The 24,324-nt window shown below is 37.8% G+C and overlaps 1 protein-coding gene across 2 annotated transcripts; it reads left to right on the top strand.

The window, feature by feature from the left end:
- The first annotated feature begins 3,421 nt into the window (after positions 1-3,421).
- Positions 3,422-23,392, top strand: LOC115620492 (mothers against decapentaplegic homolog 6). 2 transcript variants are annotated; one of them, XM_030513733.1, is made up of 8 exons: positions 3,422-3,724; positions 4,813-4,962; positions 9,800-11,216; positions 17,016-17,069; positions 17,125-17,235; positions 21,832-22,038; positions 22,101-22,251; positions 22,312-23,392. In XM_030513733.1, exons 3-8 carry the CDS (start codon positions 10,139-10,141, stop codon positions 22,475-22,477), a joined length of 1,767 nt encoding a protein of 588 aa, XP_030369593.1. In that variant the 5' UTR covers positions 3,422-3,724; positions 4,813-4,962; positions 9,800-10,138; the 3' UTR covers positions 22,478-23,392. The 2 variants fall into 2 exon arrangements, with proteins under 2 accessions (XP_030369593.1, XP_030369595.1); XM_030513735.1 differs by having other exon boundaries at positions 3,639-3,669.
- The last annotated feature ends 932 nt before the right edge of the window (positions 23,393-24,324 follow it).

Here is a 24,324-nt window from a genome sequence, read left to right as displayed (position 1 = left end):
TGTGAAAATAAGCGCGCTAATCTCCACTTGAAAGATTCTAACTCATAGCGAAGTGTAAAAGATTTCCGTTTTTTAATTTTTAAAATTTTAAAACAAAACTGTGAATATATAAACTTATTTAATATATAAATATATGTCTGTTTGAAAAATGACTTACAACCAAAAAGGTAAGATTTACAAAACGTTTGTCAGCAACTATTTTATTCTGCGTTAAATTATTCAAAAACAAACCAAAATAAATAACATGAATCAAAAAATTGGATTGAAGATCTGAAAGTATTAAAAATTAAAGTTGACAAGTGTGTGGTTAAAATATAAATTCCCCCTTAAATTCTCTTCCTAATGTACGAGGGAAGGTAAAATTTTAAAACCGTTCGGTATTTCCAATATGATCTTAAGATTTTAAAAGCAATTTGTCTTTAGAGCAGGATAAGCTATGGATATTGTTTATGCAGATAGTGTTAACATAAAGTGAAGTATCAAAATCCATAAATTTCTCTACGGGTTTTGAATGTCAAAATTTTTAGGTTTTGAAGAAATTTCGGATTCACTGTGATTCAATGTGTCCCACATTGCGATGATATTTTAAGACTTGCCACCAATATCGTTCCGAATATGTCATTAGTATATTTGTCTACCATCCACTGTACTACATATAAAGGAAAATGTTGTGTTTTAAAACCTTTACTGAAAAATGTTCAAGGTGGTAATACCTATGAGAAAGAATAGTTGACCAGGTATTAAAGGTACACAATCGAGTACATATATGTATATACATACATGCGATCCCTCCAATATTAAGATGAAATGGTAATGTAAAAACTGAACTTAATTGTAGTCATCATTTTATTATGGACTTGTAATGTCCTTTTTGGAATTTCATTTACTACTATTAGTACAAATACAAAAGTTAATTCGTCAGAAACAAGTGATCGATTCGATTTAGAATTTGAAAGTTTCTCTTGCTCAGCGTTATCTTTTAAGCTGAGCTCCAAGGAAATTCTTATAGCAAGCAAACAAACCAAAAATATTTTAAAGTTCCTAAATGTAATAGCAAGAGTTAAAACTCATATATTCAAAATTCTGATTGTCAAAGGGTTTAAAGTTAACGGGCAGATGAGAACCATTCAAATCCATTAATTCTTTAAATATTATTTTCTTAGGAAAAATCAAATTATTACTTGATCAGTTATTGAGGCGCGACTTATTTGCTTTCCAAGATTTTCTTATTTTTGGACCCATAAGCGATCAAATAATGTGTATGTCTTCCTTATAATTCGGTTACTGCATTGCAAGTATATATACATAGATAATAAATACATCATTTATTTCCCCATGAAACACGGTATTAAACCCCTATTTTCATATTTCTTAAAATGGGCCTTTAAGTAAGTAGTACCAAAACGAGCTATTTTGCTGAATACAATTGCAAAAGAGACATACATATGTATATGCACTGATAGGCACACTCAATAATAAAGAAAACTGCTTCTGCAGATATGTATGTAGTCCGCTCATCGACTACGTTGCGAATTAGTTGCTGCTTCATTGCCCATCTTTTCTGGAGACTTACCGACATGAAGGCTAAAGGTCCGATTTAATGGAAACGTGAAACACAAGAATTTGTGCTCCCCATTAAGAGTTTCTCATACCGACCACCTAGAAATTAAGGAATGCCTTTTGACGTACCATCCTGGCATCCAACAACTTATGTACGTGTATGTGTGCGTTGATCTTTTGCGCACAGAGACCAAGGAGCTTCGTCAGCAGAAGATGACTCCATTCCAAATGATTTCAACCGGCTTTTTGTTTCATTGCGTGTGGAGCAGCGACGAAATTTCCGAGAATTCGTCGAAAAACAAATAAGAAATACCCAAGGCCCAAGCAGTCCCAGCCCTAATGTGAATGGAATTCCACAAAGCACAGACCGAAAAGGCAAACAAAACAACCAAAGTGAAATAGACAGATCAAATTAGTCCGGAGTTTGAGAATCTATGTATGTATGTATGTATTTCTGAGACTAAATATGAATGTATTATTGAATTTCAATCGGTAAAGTTGGGCCTATATAGGCTAGGTTTCCTCGGCCACTGATCCCACATTGCGCAGCGCTATCGCTTTCATAATTTATTCAAACTTCTGCTGCAGTTTCCTGTCTTCACGTGAGTCACTCTCTATCCGCGCTCTACTCCTGTACCTGTACCTGCCGACTCTTGTGCACTTTACTGCCACGACGGCGGTGAACAACAGACGGTCGCCGCCGTCGACGGACGAGTCGGCCTGCGGTCTCGACCTGTTATTATTGTAATGACAGCAGCTTATTTGCTTTTGTGTTTTTTCAAGTCGATCAAGCGAGAGACAATTATCTCAGTTGGTGCGCTTGCTGGGTCCACTCCCTACATACACATACGCATACATAAATACTTTTACGAGCGTCTGTCTGTTAGTGTTTGTGAAGAAGGGGCGCCACTGGTTTGCAGACAGGATCTGATATGCCCTTGATCGCACACATTCAGAGGAACTGCAAAGACGTTAAATGTGCTGCATGGTCGTGCTTCGCTACCAGTTTGTGGCTACGTTATATGTATGTATGTATATACCATATATACGCGGTTGTCATCCGATTTAGAGTTGTTCGATTAACGACTTCGCCAATGGTGGCATCGCTTCTTACCGTTTTATCTAGGCTTATAAAGGAAGGTCTTCACAGCCCTAGAATTGTCTATGATAATACAAAATAAACGCGTGATTATATTTTTCCTCTAGAAACTAAAATCTACTCCATTTTCATTCAATTTAAGAAACCGCGTTCCAAATAGTATAGCACTTGATGAAATTTAAAATTCTAAAACCAGAATTTGATAGTTTAAATTAAGTTGTGTTGTAAAAATGATTCTTCTTTAAATATATTTATGCAAGGAAACGGCCTACAACTTTGGCCATAACAAAACATAAATATTTAATGTTAGTTTCTGAATAAGCATGAATCACATTAACAAACAGATCGAAGTGTAAAATTGTGTAATACAGCATTATATAATAAGGTATTTTAATAAATTTGGTTTATTAATTGTTTCAAATTGATTCTATTTAAAACTAGTAGACTACAAAAATTTCATAACATTAAAAAATAAGTGTAACCATTACTTTAAGAAATAACGGATATTAGGTAAGAAGTTACAAAAAGTTTCAAATGAATTTTCTAAGCCATTTTTCAATACTATCTTGCAAGTTACGGCACTGCCAACACAGCAAAAGAGATAGACAGCACATGCTCTCTGCCCTGAAATTGTTTGTGAAATTCAGTTTTGCAGCACCAGCCCCAGAGCAACTGAGAGGATGGCAACTACTCGTCGACTGCACGTTTTGTTGCTGCGCGTTTCGTTTGTTTTTATTTTTCTTACTTGCTCTCTCTTTGTTGTGTGTATTAGTGTGCGGGAGACGGCGCCGCTGAACTCACCACACATCCAAGAGATTCAGATACAATTGCCAACTGCTGGCTTAGTTGCTGTTCCGTTCTTGTGTCGTTCGTGTGGCGGGCGCGATTTTACAAATATTTTTTAAATTTTTGTTTGCGATTCATTTTGCCAATTTTGTTTTCGAGTACTGTGCGGCGCAATCCCAAGTGTAAAGTGAAGTGAACGGTTTTTAAATACAATACATCCATATGTATGTATATGTAGAAATGCAAAGAAAATAAATCCAACCGTCCAATCGCTCAAACGTAAGCAAAATTTTGTGAAGTTTATTTGATTTGAATTAAATTTGTCAAGCAAACAGAAAAATATGAAATGCCAAAAACCGGCGAATAAAATATGAAAATTGGAGTAAACGCTCACGTATCCTTGCCGATAATTACAATAAAATCTATAAAAATCAATTGTATTTATGTTTGTATGTATTGCTTCGAAATCGAATCGTCGAGCGGCCGACCGTCAGCAGCTACATCCATACATGCATACATATGGACATATGTATGTATGTACATCATCACCAACGGCAACAGAAATACAACACGCACACATGTGCTTACATACTTACATATATATATATACATAAAGTGCGCACAGTGATCGGTGAAACCTATGTATATATGTATAAAAGTACATACATATGTATGTATATGCATTTGTATGTATTTACTAACGTACCGTTGGTGTTGGTCAGAGGGACGCACAGACAGTTGTTGAGTTGGTTGGCTCGCCCTCTTATCGTGGCCATTGGTGCTGTTGGTTGACGTTATTATTGGGGCCGGCCACCACCGCCGTCGTCTCTTTTGTTATTTGTTTGCTAGAATTTCTTAGCCAGTGCTCTTTTTTTTGTTCTTTGCGCATTGAGCACCCTCCGGTCGCCACCCACTGCCGCTCAACCCGTGCCCGCGCCCGTTGGCAACGCAAACACCGTGATCACGTTGCTGTGTTTCTGTTTCTCACTCTTATGGCCAGAGCGGGGCTGCTGCTGACGTTCGAACTGTTAGTTTATACACGCCCAGAGCTCGCTGAAAAGACTAATGAATGAAATCAAATTTCAAATTTTTCGATTGAGAATAGCATTAACAACCCAGCCCACCTTGAAGAAAAATCGGAGCCTGGAATGCGACCAAGCGGCACATTGATCCCACTACCCTTAAAGGACCGTAAATATTTATTTACGCCAAAGAGTACTCAACAGATATCAGTCCCGACTCTCTGTTAAAAGTAAAATTAGCTGCAAAAACGATCGATTTAGCAAATACGTGCATACATACATACATTCATAGATAAGTTGTGAAAAAATCGCGGTTGTTAATATTCAATACTCACTCATTTGAAGGTGATTTTAACTGAAGCATTACAAATCAACTGGGAAACCTTAAATACATATCAAGAATACAAGCAACTTAGTAAATAAACATACATATTAATGGCGCAATCAAAACACAGCGGATAAAGCATCATTGAAGGAACTCATGAAATGAACACAGTAAGTTAATCTTTTATTTAAAATTCTACGAATGTGTGTATGTTAACATGAGTAGGTGAATATTATTTAACTAATTTAATTAAAAATCGACACATTTTCAAGTTCTGAACACACTTCTAGATTGAAAACGCTTATGTAGTTATTGGAGTTCAATTGACGCTTCTCTTGTCAAGTCGTTTTGGTTTAATACAATTAAGAATTCTAGTTCACTGAATTATAGGACTCTATGTATGGAGATTGAGTCATATTTGTAGACTGTGAAATAAAGTTGGGATAGCTGTGAGCACTTTTTTATCCGTGTACCTGAAGATTGAATAGAAAGTTTGGATATTTCAGTTGCGTTTATATTAAAAACAAAATATATACTTTATTGTGGCTAATAGAGCATTGTAGGGTATATTTTTTTATATTTGTAACGCTCAATAGACAGATGGGTAGATTCCATGCCGGAACATCTTTGTTTTGTAAATAAAATTTGTTGAGTTTGGGATCATAGATGCTATAAGTTATAAAATATACTCGAGCTAGCTTATATAATTAGCTTTCAAAGTAACGTTTATGTATGTATGTAAATATTTGATCAGTGAGACTGGATAGTAGAACATGGCTATTTCCAAACCTAAAGCTTTTCATATACATACATATGTAGTTACATAGTACTTTCCTCAACTACAGTTTAACAGTAAGTAAGCATCTGAAAATCAAATGTTAATGATTGTTAACGAACTGTTACGCATTATACACAATTTTGTCTTTCCGATACAATATTTAAATATCGCACACCTGAAGTATCTGTGTTGAAGGTAGTGTTCAAGCATCCAGATATGAAATTTGCTCATAACTTTTCTAAATAATTATGTACATACATATGTATGTAGTCAAAAGAACATATGTATGTATGTACATACAGAAATGAATAAAAACAAGAGAGAACGCTACAGTGGAGCAAGCCCGACAGTAAAATAGCCTGTACTCTCCACAAAAAAGGAAACTTAAAAAAAAATTTAAAAATGAAATTATTAAAAAAATGAAATAATTAATTAATTAATTAAATTAAGTTAGAAGACATGTTTATGTTCAGTTTTAACAGCATATATTTACATCACGTGCCTATGCATGTTTATATGCGTGTATGTATGCAGCACAAAGTTGAACCAAAGCAGCAACAACAACAACAGCTGCAGGCAGCGCATGAGCAGCGATTTTATTTATGGCTATAACTTTCTTCAGAATTGACTTATCATGATGAAACTTGGCACACGGACACATTAGCACTACCTGAAAAAAATGAAAAAAATTGATTTAAAAATTCCACAAATTATGGAATTTATAAAAAAACAGAAATTTTGGGAAAGTAGGGGGTGTATCAGAATAAAAAAATAAACTTGACCTGCCTAGGAATTAGGGGAACCTCGATACCAAGTTTGGTTATTCCAGCTCTTGTACTTCCAGAGATCCTTGCGCTCATACAGACAGATGGACAGACGGACGGGCGGACGGACATGGTTATATCGACTTGTCTTGTCATCCTGATCAATAATATATATGTATACTTTATGGGGTCTGCCACGCCTCCTTCTGTGTGTTACATACATTCGCACAAAGCTAGTATAGCCCTTCACCCTTTGGATACAAGCTATAAAAAGTATATATGTATGTATTTACATATATACATTCATATAGTATGTAGTTATAAAGCCGCACCTTATGGCATTGACCATCAAATCAAATAAGTATGACTGCATTAATTATGAACTGTGAAAACAAGACATACAAGTATGTATGTATGCATGTATGTACATACATACATATCTATACATACATACATACATACATGGCATAATCTTAGATTTCAAGCACGAATCCGAAATGTAGATGCTGCTTATTGAGCACACATACTACTGGGTATGCCTATGATAAAGGCCCAATAATTGTGCATTTGTACAAGTATATGATTATTCAATCATGGTGAAAACGGACATTTTTTCATGTGCTTATAGTTTCGGTGTGGGTTGGAGAATCGAAGGAAGCGGGAGCAGCACACAGACATAGCAAAGCAAGCAGTCACACATACACACTTGTTCCGTACTCTTTTGAAAAATGTTTTGCACTTGCATCTACATACACACATACATATGTACGTACTTATGCACATACATACATACATATGTATGTATACTTGTATCGCTCTTGTCTACAATCGCAATTTTCTCGCAAAAAGTTTGTGCCCCATTGAACTCTTCAACGTCCCATTTGTTTGTCTTACTGCATGCCACAGTATATTTCCTATCTGCCTCGAACGCCACATTCTTTTTATTCGATGGTTTTTAAGCAGAATTTGGAAATGTGTTTGTTCACACACACACATACATAAATACATGACCATCCGACTCATGGCAAACCATGCTCTCTGCTCTACCTCTCTACCTACCACACACTTGTGTGAGAGCGCCACATTAGTGCACATTCACCTCAAGTTGTTGTCAAACCGCTTTTATTGTTGATGGCGCTGTTGTTGCCTCTGTGTGTGTGTTCGCGTCTGTGCTGCATGCATGTGTGTGCGCGCTCGTCTGTGTCTGATATAAGTTTATATTGGTGGCGCCATAGCGACGACGCCGCCGACATCGTTACTATTATTTCTTTTATTACGTCAGTGGCGCCCACTGGCGCCTACTTGGGCCTGCGTCGCGTCGCGCCGTGCCGACAACTGCCGGCGACTGCAGCACGCAAGCAAGTAGATTTTGTAAATGTGAGCGAATGAGTGAGTGAGCGCATGTACGGACGTCTGTCTGTATGTATGTATGTATGTATGTATTTAGCTTGATGGCAAGTAAATTTCTTGTTGCCTCCGCTGCCGTGCCATCACTTTGCCGGCGCGGCGCCGCCGCTGTCGTCGTCGACATCGATAAGAAAAAAAGAAGTGCCAGAAAGCCAGCCAACGAACAAAAGCAACAAACCTTGAGCGCAAATGTGCATACAGACAAATTATGTTTGTATGTATGCATATGCATGCATGTACATATGTACATACATACATATATGCTCCCGGGCATTTGGCTGCTGGAGCCTTGTTGCTTCTTCAACGATGGTGGTAACATGGTACATATTTACATATGTACATACATATGTACATATGTGCAGCTCTACATACAAAACAACATCAGAATGCATCTAACGTATGAAAGTTGTAAAATTAACAAAACATATGTACATACAGTATTTCTTCATTAAATGATTTTTGAAATATTAAATGTTTAAGAAATGTACAAATTCTTTTATGAACTTACATGTGACTGACTCCCAAAATTATTATACCCTGTACCCAAAGGGTACAAGGGTACTTATATTAGTTTGGTGCGAGTTGACATGTAACACACAGAAGGAGGCGTGGCAGACCCCACAAAGTATATATACTTTGATCTTGATCAGCATGACAAGCCGATATAGCCATGTCCGCCTGTACGTCTGTCTGTATGAACGCAAGGATCTCAGAAAGTATAAGAGCTAGAATAACTAAACTTGGTATCTAGATTCTTCTGAGCCCGAGAAAGGACGAGTTTGTTCATTTTTCTCGATGCACCCCCCCCCACTCCCCCCTATTCACGATTTTCTATAACTCCCGTAATTCTTGGAATTTTGAACTAAAATTTGGGTGACACATCCAGTTAGTAATTATATATCCGTATATCAATATGATAGGTTGATCATAAAGAAAGTTATAGCCATATAACCAGGCCCAATGCACACATACATACATATGTACAAGTACACAAACACGCATAGACACGATTCTGATGTAAATGAATGTATGCATGTATGGAATATTTTATATTTAATTTAATTAAATTAATTAATTAATAAATTAAATTAAATTGATTAATTTTTTTGTGGGGTGGTACAGGGTAATTAAGAGTTGAGCCTGCTCGACTTTAGCATTCCTTTCTTGTTTTCCAAATAAGAATCCAAATACATGTATATGTATGTATGTACATATGACAGACCTTTTCCCATTTATAATTTATGATAATTGCAAAATTTTGCGCTTGCGATAAGTTTATATCTCAATGCATAAAAAAAATTGTTTAATTGCAAAAACTTAGTATATTAATATATTGAATCTCTTATATTTTCTTTAAGCTTTTCGACTAAGTACTTTTATAACTATGTAATAGTTCACATTTTTAGAAAAACTTTTCTAATTTACAACCGGAAATGAAATTTTATTTTATGGTTAGGACTGTCTTGAGTGCCTGAGTGATAAAAGTTTATTACTATTTTTCTTAATTAAACCAGTTTCGATAATTACAAATTAGTTTCTCATTTTAATTTATTGTTATTTTACAAAATAATGTGTGAAATTATTTTGTAAACAGAAAATATGTCGTGACTGATAACCCTATAGCTGTCTTTACTCAACTCAACCATAGGGAATGAAACCCTTTAAAACTGAAATTTGCGAATCACTATTCGTTAGCAAATCGCGCGATTGCTAGAACACGAAAAAATAAATTGGTTGATTTCACTGCAATCCTAAAAGCAAGTGTAAAACCGGAATATGTGTTTGTACGAATACACAGGCATAAGCACATACATATGTATGTACGTATATGTAGTTTAAGAAGGCTAGCTACCGCAATATCAATTTATTAAGAAACTATCGGTGTTATTTGAGCATGTATAGCAATGTTATGATACTAAATTAGAGTCTTTTCAATTTGCTAAAATAATGTTAAACGCACTTAAATGAAAACATGCACACATTTGTAAAACCCATGCTTCCAACAATCAGAACAATGAAGAAGCAGTGACTAATAATTCTGTTATCTTTTCGTTTCAGAGTGCATATCAAACCAATAAAATCGCCCTTGAGCATATCAAAGTTATTAAGTGATATACTTACATATTTATATGTATAGATACAATACTATATGTATTAAGCAACGAGAGAGCCAATTCTCAAACGTGAAAAACAATTGAAGCAGCTAAGTACTTGAAAAGCAGACAGAGCCAACGGCAAAGTTGTGTCGCTCCCCGTTTCTTCTTCATTCCCACGCACCTAGCGCACCGCCAACGACCACGACTAACCGGGCTCTTGTGTGCGTGTGATATAAGTTAGTCAATTCAAATAATGCGCATACGATAGGATCGATGTTACCAAAAAAATTGATGTCCCTCCATGATATTCCAAAAAGAGAACAAAAAAAAAGAACTATTGCTTTATGCGGAAAAGAACTATGCGGCTACGTGCGATGGACCACCCACACAGCCACCACAGCTGCCGCCCCCTCCACATCCACACCACCCTCAGACGCCAAACACGTCATCGCGATCATCGGTGGGCAGCTTCAACTGCTATTCAGACGAGTCGAATTCGACTCTAATGCAGGAGCAGTCGCACACGCCCCCGCCGCCATACAGCTCGATGTCCTGCGCCATAGACTGTTCCAGCTCGGAACGCCAGCATCAGCACCACCAGCACCAACATCTAAAACATCTAGTCTTCCCAGCGGATGGGGTCGCGGCGGACGTGTCAGTCTCAGTCACGGAGGGATTGGGCAGCGAACCGCAGCCCGTCTGTACCAAAGGTGGCTACAGCTGCGGAAACTTTGGCGACGATATGTTAGTCGACGAAAACAAGCAATGGCGCTTAGCGCCGAGCTGCATCCACTATCATTCGGACCCCTCTCGACCCTCTCCGACATCACCTGCAACTCCGACGACGTTCACTACCGCAACAAACTTTGCAATGAGTGCAGCGAACATATTTCGCAATTGCTGTGGTGGCAGCGATCACCTGTCGGAGTCCAGCAGCGACTCCTTGCACCCGAGCAGCAAACGAGCGAGTCGACACCATTACCACCAAAACGATGCCAACCTGAGTTTTCCCACCTGCCCAAATCCACGAGGACTGAACACATCGACGTGCCCATTAACAGCAACGCCTCCCGCACTTGCTCAGGAAGTCGAAGCACTGACGAAGCAGCTGAAGCAGAAGCAGGTTGCCGCGCTCCTGGACGCTCTGAAGAGTCGCAATGGCAAAAATACCACAAGCTACCTGGATTGCATTTTGATAAAGAAGAATCAACTCGCCGTCGAGGAGAAGCATGTGACCGTATGCCGCCTATTCCTTTGGAAAAACCTCAGGAGTGCTGTAGAACTGAAACGCCTTCCCATCTGTTCCAGTGCACACGATTGTATCTACGACTGCTGCAATCCGCTGCACTGGTATCGCGTTATTTATATCACCGACCCAGGTAGGAATATTTTGGTTAAATATCTGAAAACTTCTATGGATTGGGTGAATCAAAAAAACATTCATAAATGCATTTACCAAATAGCAAAATTGTAAAGCATTACTGTAGCTTTTCATCACAAAATCTCAAAATAACTCTAACTCACTTTATACTGACACCAACGCTTTCCGTTAATCATAAATATATTTTCTTAAAATACACAGTGTACCTTTATCATATTAATTTTGTAGTATCTAATCGCTAAGATCTTATTAACCCAAATGTATTTGCTACATTCCGTTATTAATAAAAAAAAAGCTCCTTTACGAACTTTTCATTAATATGTGCAAAAGAAAATCTTTTGATATCATTATAATGATGTTAGTCATGGTATTAATATATACATACTTCATAGATTTGAAAATACGAACTATATATCACACAAATATCCCATCCTAAACAGTAAAACCACTATTCTACACATTCCGGATCATGGGTAATACCGGCAACTAGCCCAGATAGGCGATATGAATCCGAAGACAAGTCCCAGGTCCGTCAGTAGGCATGGTTAGAGAATGTAAGCCAAAGTCCCAGAGATTCCTTTCTCCTTCTCCAACAACATACAGCTTTACCTTTTGACCTGCTCTCACAAACGACTATTATCTGTTGGCGAGGGGTCGTACATCGATTAGCATTATTCCACTCTACTAACTACTGTGAACAACACAGACCACTCCATACTGTTGACATAACGACGAGGTATTTCCTCACGATGTGTATCCCATCAAAGCTAGGCGCTACACAAAATACTCGTGTACCTTAACATAGTATGAGAATAGCACAAAATATCACATATTATACATGTAGTACATACAAGTACATACATATGTGTGTGCATATTTGACGTACATATGTATGTATTGTACATACTTATATGTACTTACAGTTTTTCATCGCTCATAATAAGCGGCCGACTAACAAATCACAATAATAAACAGCGCCCGACCGACCGGGCCAATCTGCCATGACGGCGGCTAAATTCTTTTCAAAATAATTTGCGTAAATTTAGAAACTGGCGCCAGGAAATAATCATGCGTCGTCGCCAACGCAAACGTCGCTTTTGCCCCTGTCCATCCCCGTCATCCGCTAGATAGTATTCGCTTGAAAATCGCATTCGCACTATTTTTCCGATTTGTATGTTTCATTTTTAGAACCCGCCGCACACACTCACAGTATCTGTGCACTGCAGTTTTGCCTGAACGGCCAGAGCTGCAATAGTTGCTCACACATATGTATATGTACATACAAACATGCATTCATACATATATGTATGTATGTATATACATCTACATATGCATACCATACTATATGTGAATTTGAACAATATACAATTGCTAATACAAATAAGCGCATACATTGTGTAGATTTGCCTGTAATTTTGAAGGAAAGTGTATAGTATTTTTGCTACACGTTTTACCATCGCTATGTATTAATAAAAATCAAAATACTTGGATATAAAGAGACCGATTTACATAGTTCTTCATTCAAAGCTTAATCAATTAATAGCGATCATTGAATACTTACGTGTATTTCTTTCCTGTCGTAGCGCCATTTTAATAATTCCATTCTTACATGGACGTTACTTAAAACTCTCGATATGCTGCTATATCCGTAATTGAAGCATTAAAAGAAAGCGAAAATACTATATTGTTTTTAAACAGAATATCGATTCTAGGCATCCAATTAAAGAAAGATCTGAAATGTTTTTTGTATGGTTTCCCATTGATTTTTATTAAAATGTTTTATGCCATTACTTTTAATCCTCCCATTAATCACATCTATTACACAAATACTACATGTAGTATTTATATGATTTGAATAATTGATATAAAATTCTACACACAAGCTTAGAGTCGTTTTATAAATAAACAACTCAACGTTCAATCTTAATTCTCTTTTAATGAATCGAGTTCTTACGTACAAAATCATACGAGTCTTGTCGTATGGACTACGAGAGGATTGTAGTTAATAGCAGCTCCAGGGTTATAGTTGCTAAAAATAATAAGGTACCAAAGCGAACTTATCTTGTCATGCTGATTTAGAACAGGGAAATAAGCTCAAGTTTTCGAACAGAGTATCCAACATACATAGTTAACACAGAATTATAATTGCACTTTAAGGACCTGCATAGTGTGTTGTACATCATACATGTACATACATACATACATATATGTACATACATATGTATGTGTGTGTAATGTGCCCGGACGTATCGAGTCCAACGTCTACCTCTGCGTTTGCGTCTGCGTCCGCTTTCGTGCAACTGCAACTTGCGGCAGATGTCGTTGCATTCCCAACCAAAAGCAAGAGGCACAGCATCAACGTCGTTTAGCGTCTGGCCGCGCCGACAGGTTTTTTAATGATGGCGCCGAACACATTAAACAAGTCGATAATGGTATTCCGTCCACATTCAAGCTGAAAGCGCAATTCCAGGAATCGTAACGAGGACTGCTAAGATATGACTGTGACTGAACGAAAAGACCCATATCGATGTGGTTGGTTGTGTGTGTACATGTGTATGTATGTTTGTGCATACAAATCAATGAAGCATATACATATGTATACGTACACACGTATTTAAATACATCTGTGCGTATGTATGTACATAGTACATCTGTATGTGAACAGTTTGAGAATGTCTGTAAACTGCGTTCTTAGATCCCCCAGTATTCAAAACTAATTGCGCTTTATAGGGCCAAGTTTCTATATTTTGCCTGTTTCATTCATTTGTCGCTTTGACCATTGTTTATACATATGTATGTACATATGTATGTATATGTACATATACAAACACATGTACACTCATTCATGTTTGTGTGTCTGTTTGTATTGGTTTTTTCTTTGGCTTGGGCGTATTTAACTTGTTATGTATTTGTTTATGATGCCTGTACCCTTTTTCCTCTTTTTTACAAAATGATCCCATCAATCATATTAAATGTCGAATATGCCGAAACAAAAAAGTTGGATTTTTTTCGGCTGGCTAGCTGGATTGGTGATCGTGATGAGTGAGGGGGCGCTCGGCGGTCAGCTATGGTGATTAAGGCAGCACACGGCATCGGAATTTCGCTGCTTGATTCGTTTTCGGTTTGCCTTTTCGTTTTTGTCTTTTCAAGAACTGTTGTTCATAGATTGGCGACGCGCTCGCAATCGCGACTGACAGCGGCAAAACGTAATCAGGTTTTACTGGTACCCAGACCCAGGCCTGGGCCCAAGCACCAGCACAAGCACCTCCAGTTCTGCTGACGTCTACACCAGTTGCTCCTCCACTTCCATGCCCTCCGCCTCCCCTTCACATCGCATCTCAGAGTCACAACCGAAGCCACAGTCGCTGCCCCTCTCGACAGCAGCGGCGGTTGCGAACGCAACATCAAACGATTTGTGCGCCAATAAAATGTCCCCCAGTGCTGCTGGCTGGGCTGATATGCAAACATTATTTATTATATTTATTTATTTATTTTTATTTTGACGCCGCCGTCGCCGTCGTCGTCTCTGTCGCCATTGCTGCCGCTATTTGGTTTGCTTGCGCCTCAAGTTTGTTTCGGTTTCTGTTTCTGTTTTGGTTAATGTTGTTGTGTTTTCAAATACTATTTTTGTTCGGCATGATCTCATCGCACGGCTCGTCTCAAACACGCGTCAATATAATAAATTCATGCATGCATTTGTAGCTCGTAGTTTTGGCCGCTCAGAGCCAAGTGAAGCATCTCCCCAGCCCTTAGCAAACTTAAACTTGTCTTAGGTATCAAATCTCCACGCACCTCCACGGAAATTACAGATTTTCCAAACCATTGGCTTACACAGAAATGTCACAGAATTCAATCATAATCACAATTTCGCATTAACTGCATGCAAGACTATTTTACATAAATACATACATATGTACATACTTGTATATACATATGTAGTTTGAAAGAGTGACTGAATTCTATCGTAAATGAAATAGTTCTGAATTGAACATTTTTATACTCTGTACATGAAATGTACAAGAGTATATTAGGTTTGCGGGAGCTGAAAAATGTAACAGGCAGAAGGAGGCGTGGCAGACCCCACAGAGTATATATTCTTGATCAGCATGACAAGACTAGTCGATCTAGGCCTGTCTGTCTGTCTGTCTGTCCATCTGTCCGTCCGTATGAACACCTGGATCTCAGAGACTATAAGAGATAGACACCAAATTTTGCACAAAGATGCCTTATGTGTGTACGCTGTGCAAGTTTGCTTTATTCGTCCCCCCCCCCCCACTTCCCCCCCCGATTTTCCATTCGATTAATCGCCTATATCTCGCAGACTATAAGACCTAGGGACACTCAATTTTAGTCCCAGATGCCTAATGTGAATACGCAGAAAATGTGTATTTTGGAATTCCCCCCATAATTAGTGATCTTTCATAGCCCCCGTAATTCTTGGAACTTGATATGATAGACCGATTAAACAGGAAGTTATAGCCATAAATATAATTCCTGACCAAGCGCTTCCCGCAGCTGTTTTTGATGTTGGTGCTTTGGTTGACTGTAAACATGCTCCCACAGACACGAATAGACATGCATACACTCACATAGACGCAAATGCTATGTAAATGTACAATTATACACCCTTTACGTGAGTTCGAATACTGAAAGAGGTACAATCGATCCATTTTTTTTAAATTTTCTTAATTTTTTTAATTTCTATAATTATTCTAAACATATGTACAGAGTATTTCAAAGTCGGGAGACCCGACTTTAGCTTCGCTACTTGTTGTGATTGAAGAAATCTTCATCGCTTCTTATTGTGGGAGGGTAATTCAAGTAGAAATGCATTTATAATGCAAATAATTTGTTACTATTGATATTGCCAAAATTTGGCAAAACTTTCGACTTTATCTACTAATGTTGAGTTCATTTTGGAAACTACCAAGTTCTGTATAAAGTATTGAATTTCCAGCCCCTTTATTCTTTATGAGACGGCGAGAAGGTGGTAACAGGATATTTAAGACTCTGGTTGGCGTGACTATAGCTTTTTATTTGTTTTATTTCATGTGCCAAACAAAAGGGTAAAGTGGTAACTATTTTCACACTTTAAATGAGTCCATATCAACTTTTTTCTGTAATTAAGAACAGTTTATTGTTTAAACTTTCCAATTTGAACATGTTTGTATAATAAAAGTCTATGACATGAATAAGTGAACTTAAGACCTTTTAAGCACACTTGATTTGCATGTGTTGAAGAAAAAATAGACAAGCCCAAAATCGAAATTGTGTTAATTTTGACTGATGCATGCGCATTACATGTCTATATAAGAAGCAAGAAACCAAAAACCAAAATTGCCCGCTGATTGCAGTATTGGGACTGGCATACTTAATTATAGACATAAGCCACTCTTTTTGCGTACCGCGGTAACATCGCACTATTTTGCGATTTCGTATAAGCATCGCCTCAGACTCACAGGTGTGTGGGCAGTCTCATGGTTACAAATGTGTCAATATAAATACTAACTAGAAGTTTCAACAAAATTAAGTTTCAAAAACACGCCCATTGAGCTTAAACATTTCACAGATATCGATTAACATAAAAATGTTTGCTATAACCATTAAATACCCATACACATGTTTGCATGTATTTATTTATTCAATGAACGACGTGGGATGTTCCAAAGTTATGGAAATATATCAGAGCGATTCGAGCTCGCAAATCATATCATACCAGACATACATATGTATGTATGCATGTATGTATGTGTATGTACAAACTACAGGTTTCTTCTTTTTTCGATTGCACTTTCAGAGCCCGCACCACCACCGTACCAGTGCTCCAAGATATTGAGACTGAGAGATGCAGGTAAGATCATCGAATGCAATTACGTAGAACGATAATTATAATGCCAAGATTGCAGATTCTACGGAAAAATCGGCCTTCCAGTGGGGCGCGCAAAGCAACAGTCAAAGCTTTTCAAGCGCTATCAACCGAGGGTCCGAGGTGGAGTCCTTTACCACTGATGGTGAAGGTGAGTTTAGTCCTGAGTCATGGCCATCACTTATCCGCATCATTTATCCGCCTATGCTCCATTCTGTTGTTCATCTTTTCAAGTTACCCGCAAAACCGGCCGTTGTTGTTGTAGTACACAAGCTCTCATGCAATATGTATGTATGTATGTACGTACGTATTTGATATTGCGAGTGTGTCAGTGTATCCATGGCTGTGTATGTTATGTATGTGAGTTACGGTCGCGTGCGTGCACGCCGAGAGGCAAGCCAAGCAGGCAGTCGTTTTCGTGGCGCCAGCTTGCCGCGTCAGGTCGTCACTTTCTATGTATGTATGTATGTACATACATCCCATATGTATGTGTGTTTGTGTGTGTATATTGATATTAACTTTCAAGCGAAAACAGCAAAAACGAAACGAAAATAAATAATGAGCGAAAAACAAATACAAGTAGTGCGCGCCGAATGTGAATAAGCGAGCCGGCGGTCGCGGCGTCAACAATCTTTGCGCTTGCTCACCAAAGTTTGTGGAACGACCGCCGACTGAATGCGGGGATTGGAGATTGGGGATTGGCGCGACGAACCGCGCGGCTGGTTATCGGCAACGTCAGCGCCGGCTATGATATCATTCATGCCATGGAGCTGCCTTTTTTTAAACATTTTATGGCATTGTTGCGGCGACAAAATGGCGGGAAAACTTTTACATTTGAATGGACCGTTAAGTCGCGACACGTTATTCGACGACGATTAGTCGGCGGTGGTGATGGCGTTAAGCGTTGAAACGACTCAGCTTAAAATAGAACAAGCTAATAGACTAGAACTAAAATTTAATTAGGCAAATGTAACTCTTACGCCTTTGTACATACATATGTATGTATGTACATAAGTTATTGCCATTTAAGAATAAGTATTTTGTATTCGAGTAAATTTTGTGAATATATTTACTGCTCGGGCTAGGGAATATATTAATACCTTGTACATATGTATGTACATTTAATCTTCGACTAAATTGATTACGAATACAGAATAGCACAATTATTTAATTGCACTTCAAATGTTTTTTCGAATATTTATAGCTTTTAAAAACCTGTCGGCGAATAGAGGACTTCAAGCTTATTAAATAAATTATTCCTTGCCCAGGAATTCCATACAAGTACTATGTAGTAGAAAGGCAAATCCCCCACTTTTTACAATCAGCAATATCTTCCAACTTTTTTCTGGTTTGGTTTTAAACTTATGGGAGTTGAACCTGGAAAAGTAACTTGTCAGCAACCACAAAAAATGGAAAAACATTTTTAGAAAACTGAGTCGTGACCCATCTGAACAACTAAGTTCACACTCTTGCCATTTAAGAAAAACAGAAAAACCAAGATACTTGCCCAAATATTTATCCATAAATTGTCTGTCTGTCTGAAAAGTCTGTGCATCGGCACAGTAGGTTAGGGTGGATTCGATCAATGTGCATACATACATACATGTATGTATGTATGTATATGTGCATTGCATTTGTATTGCAACACACTTGTACAATGGGACGTATAAGCGATATTTGTAAAAATAAAGAATGCTGACTAGGTCCCTTTTTAACATTGTATAGACTAAGAAATGGCCAAGCAACATAGAAATATCACATATGTATGTATGTATGTATGTATGTGAGTATTTATTTTCATACATACATATATGTATATGTATATACATAGCCTTTTTTTTCGTTTGTATGTACATATGTATGTATGTGTATAGGTTTGATTAAAGTTCACAATTTACAAAAATGTATGTTACATACATACGTGCATATACATACATACATTGCTTCTATGTACATACGTATAATGGTGTGTTTTTGTGTGTTAGTATGAACAAAGATAGAAGATAAAATATTCTAAATTTAAAGATGATGTAGTGGTCCGTGGATGTGCGCAACCTACAACAGAAACAGCAACAAAAACCAACAAAAATAGCGAAGATCAAGAGAAGAGCGGCATGGTGGCGCTAAAGATCCCACATTTGTACATCGATTTACATGGGTGCATATGTGTGTATGTATATACAAACATCAAATTGTATATATGTATGTATGTACATACATACATACATCCATGTATGTGTGTAAGTGATCTAAAGACAGGTCGTCGGCACAGTTGGATTTATGGAACTTACTAATATGTTGTGTAGGATAGTACATAGTTGAGATAGTCAAAGCCTGGTGTGTATTTTCCTGCTACCATCAGAAGTCTTGTAAGAAATTTCAATTTAAGTTAAGTCGAGACAATGTACTTGTACTTACACATTTGCATTGCGTTTTGCTCTCACTTTACATAAATACATACATATATACATATGTACATATGCATGTATGTACGATTGTTTAAGTATATTTATGTACATACTATGCACATTTGAATATTTGTTTTTGCGTTCACATGGTATTTTTATTCTGTTTTGTTTGTTTTAATTCGATTTTAAATACAAACCATGCAAACAAAATTGTTTTCGTTCGTCGCCCCTGCCGCGCTCGTCATTTCATAATTATGGCATATTTTACTGGGGCGCGACGCTGGCACCAGCGTCAAAGGCAAAGGCTTTCTCGTGGCCGTGACGCGTCGCGACGGCGACAGCAATGGCGAGCGATGGCGTCGACCCAATTAGGTAAACAGCAAACAGGCGCCACTTGCAATGGCCAAAACCAACAGCGTTGTTCCCGTCCGCCTTCCGTGCCAAACCTCTTGCCAATAAATTCATGAAAAATTGTAAGAGCTGTTTGCGGATTTTATTGCGATTTCTTTTTTGACTTTGGCGCCATTGGGCGGCCGGCGTCCGCCGGACGACTTGGCCTTTTCATCAAATTTCCGTGGCATTGCATGGGAAGATGAGGGTAGGAGTAGGCGCAAGCTGTCTATATAATTGGGGTTGGGGCTTATTGTTGTTTGACGCCAACACATGAGTATAAATACAAACATATGCACGTATGTACATACATATGTATGTACATAATTACTACATACATATGTATGTATTTATATGTAAATAGGTACATACATACGTACATAATATGTATGTCTGTAGTTACTTGGATGCTTTGACCGTGTGTTTGATTGTATTCTACCTTCCAACGCAAGGAATTTAGATTGGCAACTGTCGATGATCATTTACACATACATATGCACATATGTATGTATGTATGTGCACCATATGCAGTTGACGTATTTCTATACTTTACTCTATTATCTTACCAAGCCATGCACTTGCACAGCATTTCTGCAGTCATGGCTAGCTGTCGCCTACGCAGCCAACGAGTATTAATGCCAATCGACTTCGCCAATAACTCGTCAGTCAACCCCTACACCACCCGACCCGCACAACCCGTAGCGCGCAAAACTAATAAAAATTGAAAGAGTAAACGACCAAAATGAAAAGACATAAAAATAAATTAAATGCTAACAAGAATTTCAAATGAAGAGTTTGCACTTGTTCGGCTCGTCAGCGCCCGCTCGGCACGCCGCTCGTTCGAAATGAACCGCAGCCAAGCGGCGCCGGCCCGTTTACGTAACGCTGTGGCGCCAAAATTATTACCATTTAAATGTCTAAATGTACATGCACACACATACATACATGCATATTTATATATATGCATATATGTACATACATACGTACACACATATTGAGACGAACGTTCATATATACGTACACATGTGTATTTACGTATGTATGTATGTATCTTTGCTCGTGCGAGAGCGTGCTTTTGCGAGCGTACGAAGCGTTCATCTGGCACAACTGCGCTTCGATCTGGTTGGGGCTCTCTCTTTTCCTCTCTCAACTCGCCGCAGTTCAGTTGAGCATGTGTGGCGCTCCACGGCATGCGTTTGGCTGTGGGTGTGTGTGTTTCCATGTTTAAAAAATAATTTTGTAGGCAGCCGTGTAATTGATGCACAAATATTTTAACATAGTATGCAACATAGAGTACGGCACACACATACATATGTACATAGCTACAAACATATGTACATGCATATGTACTTATAATATAAATATAATTTTGCAATCAAGATCTGCAAGTTTCGCTCATTAAATGTGTGTATTTTATACAAATAATATATGTACATATGTATTTACATACATATATACATACATACATATGTATGTATGTATATACAAAACTAAGAATTCTTCCACGATTATGTACATATTTACATACATTGTGTATGTATGTATGTATGTATATATGTAAATCCATTGTTGAGCACACTTCTTGTTTTAAAACTAAAGTACATTTGTACATATGTACACACATGCATACATAAGTACTTATGTACATACATACATAGTTATGTACTATATCGGATACATACATATCGGATCGCACGCGATTTGGGGTCCACGAATTTTCAGTTCGCCTTCTTCTGATTCGACTCCCATGTAGGACTCCGAAATATTATTTAGTAACTTCAAAAAGCATCTATAAATATACGGATATCCACCTATCAACAGTTATTCACCTTAAGTCCGTAGGATTCCCGAGATCCTTGTTTATTCGAGTGAAGAAAAAACAATTCGTTTGTTCTTTTGACTTGTTCTACATGAAATACCCACATAAGTGAATACTTTCTTTATTTCAGATCGCTCAGCTTGCGCCAAGGTGTGGTGCCAAATTGCGTACTGGGAGTTAAATCAGCGTGTCGGGGATTTATTTCATGTGACGAGCCCAGTGGTCAATGTGTACACAGATGGGCCCGCTGATGCCGCAGGGGATAATATGTGTCTGCGAAAGGTCTCCAAGAAATCCGCACCTAGTGTACAACATACGCAACAAAAGATCGGCCTAGGTATGTGGCAAACTCATTTAAGAAAATCGCCATGTTATAAACCGTATACTTTGTTTCTAAAGGTATTACACTGAACCTGGAATACGACGACGTATGGATTTACAATCGTGGAAATGGGGCGATTTTTGTGGACTCGCCAACATTGAGGGAGTGTTCAGATCGCGTCTGGAAGGTAATGCCTGGTCGCTGTTTGAAGGCGTTTGACACCCACAGGTACGTACAGTTGCAGAATTTTGAAAGATAGATGCTTTACCATTTTCTTGTTCCCAATAGGGCCCAAATGCTGTCATGTAAGCAGCCTACCGTTAAGTCTCTCGGACCCATCGATCGGTTCAACATAAAGATAAGTTTCGCCAAAGGCTGGGGCAACTCATACCGAAGGCAGGACATTATGGGCTGTCCTTGCTGGCTGGAAGTTCACTTTAACCAGCTAAGGTGACAAACCCTTCAGCAGGAGCATGTTTTCACATCACCGCCAGCAGCGACAACGCGTACAACTGGGCCATTCTGCCACTGTGGTAGTGAAGAATTGGGCGTGGTGATAGGCAGAAGTCGAGGCAAATCAAATGCACTCCAGCTCTCGCGACAGCTGCTCCGGAAGATTCGTAAGCTGCTCAGCCGATGTGGCAGAAAACTTAGTGCGTCGCCGGTAAGGACTGTGGCAACGGTACCAACTACAGCAAAACCAACAACCAACAACAAATAAGGACTGCAAATGAAATAATTTTAAGTGGTTACTTTAATTACGAAACACATTGCAATCATAGAAATGGGTGGTAAGCCCACATCGAAATGAACTTATATATAAGCCGTAAGCTGACGAAAAAAGCCGTTAAATTTGAAATAGTAATTGAGTGTTAAACATAGTTAAAATTTAAATCCTGTGATTCACTCTTTGTATATATGGATACCTACCTACATTCATGAAAGCTTGTGTAGGACTAGCTGTATGCGAGTAGTTATATAAATATGTAAAGTACACACCTAATTAACTTTTATATAACTGACAAAAACACATCAAGAATCAGAATTTCGAGTCTAAATTATTGTGTAGCCAATCAACATCGTTTCCCACAATATAGTATATGAAATAAAGCCATTGTCTGTTATCCTGAATTCTTTAATCCCCACAGAGAATTCATTAATCTAGTTCAGCAATCTGTAAATTTCGCAGACCTATACACAATTCACATTCAGGCTAGTATCAGTTTACCAAATTTTGTGTAACATAATCCTGAACTGACAGTAATTAAAACTAAATTAAATTAAAACTTTTTTTTAACGATACAAAACCTTATGTGTCTATCCTTAGACACGAAAAATTATTGTCACACAAATTCGTTCAATTTTTCAACTAGGCCAAATCTCAAAAAATGTTCTTATATAAAATACTGTTTTTGTATAAAATTCCTAAGGATTTGTCAAATTGAATAATTTGTGGGCAACATTTTTGCATGTCTGACCACAGATTTAATGTGATTAGAGTGGTCTTGCCTTCATAAGAGTGAAAGTTATGTGTTGCCGCGAACTATTTAATTTGGCTTAATTCCAGTACTTCGTGTAAGCGATTTTAAAAGGGAATCTTAGGATCAGCAATAAGCGAGAAATATTGGTATCATGTTGTTCAATGTCAATTTAAAGGCCCAGTTAATTAAGAATATAAACTTTACAGTGGGTATATATTCGGTGCGAATGATAGCTCTGCAACTTATAAGCATGATGATGATGTTGATAATTACGAAAAGATCCCTTTGTCATGGACGTGAATGTAATCCCAGTCGTAGCATCGATCATATTTAATTTTTGTACACCTAGTCAATGAAAAGATCATGTTTAAACATTATTTATTTTATGTTGTAATTTTGATCGTCTTTAAAATTATATTTATACATATAGATATTTATTTTTCTTGCTTTTAATGCGCGACATACTATGCATTATGCCATCTCAGTTGCCTTTCACTTTGGTGGAAATGCAAATTTGAGCAAATGAAAACCATTTGGCGACTGCAAAGTCCATGCTGTGGAGATACGTCGACGTCCAAGCACAGGGATATTGTCTGCGGCTCATCATCAGTAGGTAACGCATCTTTGGGGCAAGTGAAATGTAAATTATTTGATCCCCCCACGGCCTGGTACTTTCGCCCTAAATCGTTTGCGTTTTGGTATTAAAAGCGTGGCATTTGTAATATAAAATCGCTTACGCATATTTACATACATAGATTCAAACCTAAAGTATACTTGTAACGTTTGTATACACAATTGAATTCCAAAAATTATAACAAAA

Source organism: Scaptodrosophila lebanonensis, unplaced genomic scaffold, assembly GCF_003285725.1.
Source record: "Scaptodrosophila lebanonensis strain 11010-0011.00,11010-0021.00 unplaced genomic scaffold, SlebRS2 tig00000024-arrow-pilon, whole genome shotgun sequence".
Classification (NCBI taxonomy): domain Eukaryota; kingdom Metazoa; phylum Arthropoda; class Insecta; order Diptera; family Drosophilidae; genus Scaptodrosophila; species Scaptodrosophila lebanonensis.
Note: the sequence above shows the minus strand (reverse complement) of the source record. Positions and strands in the feature narration are given on the sequence as shown.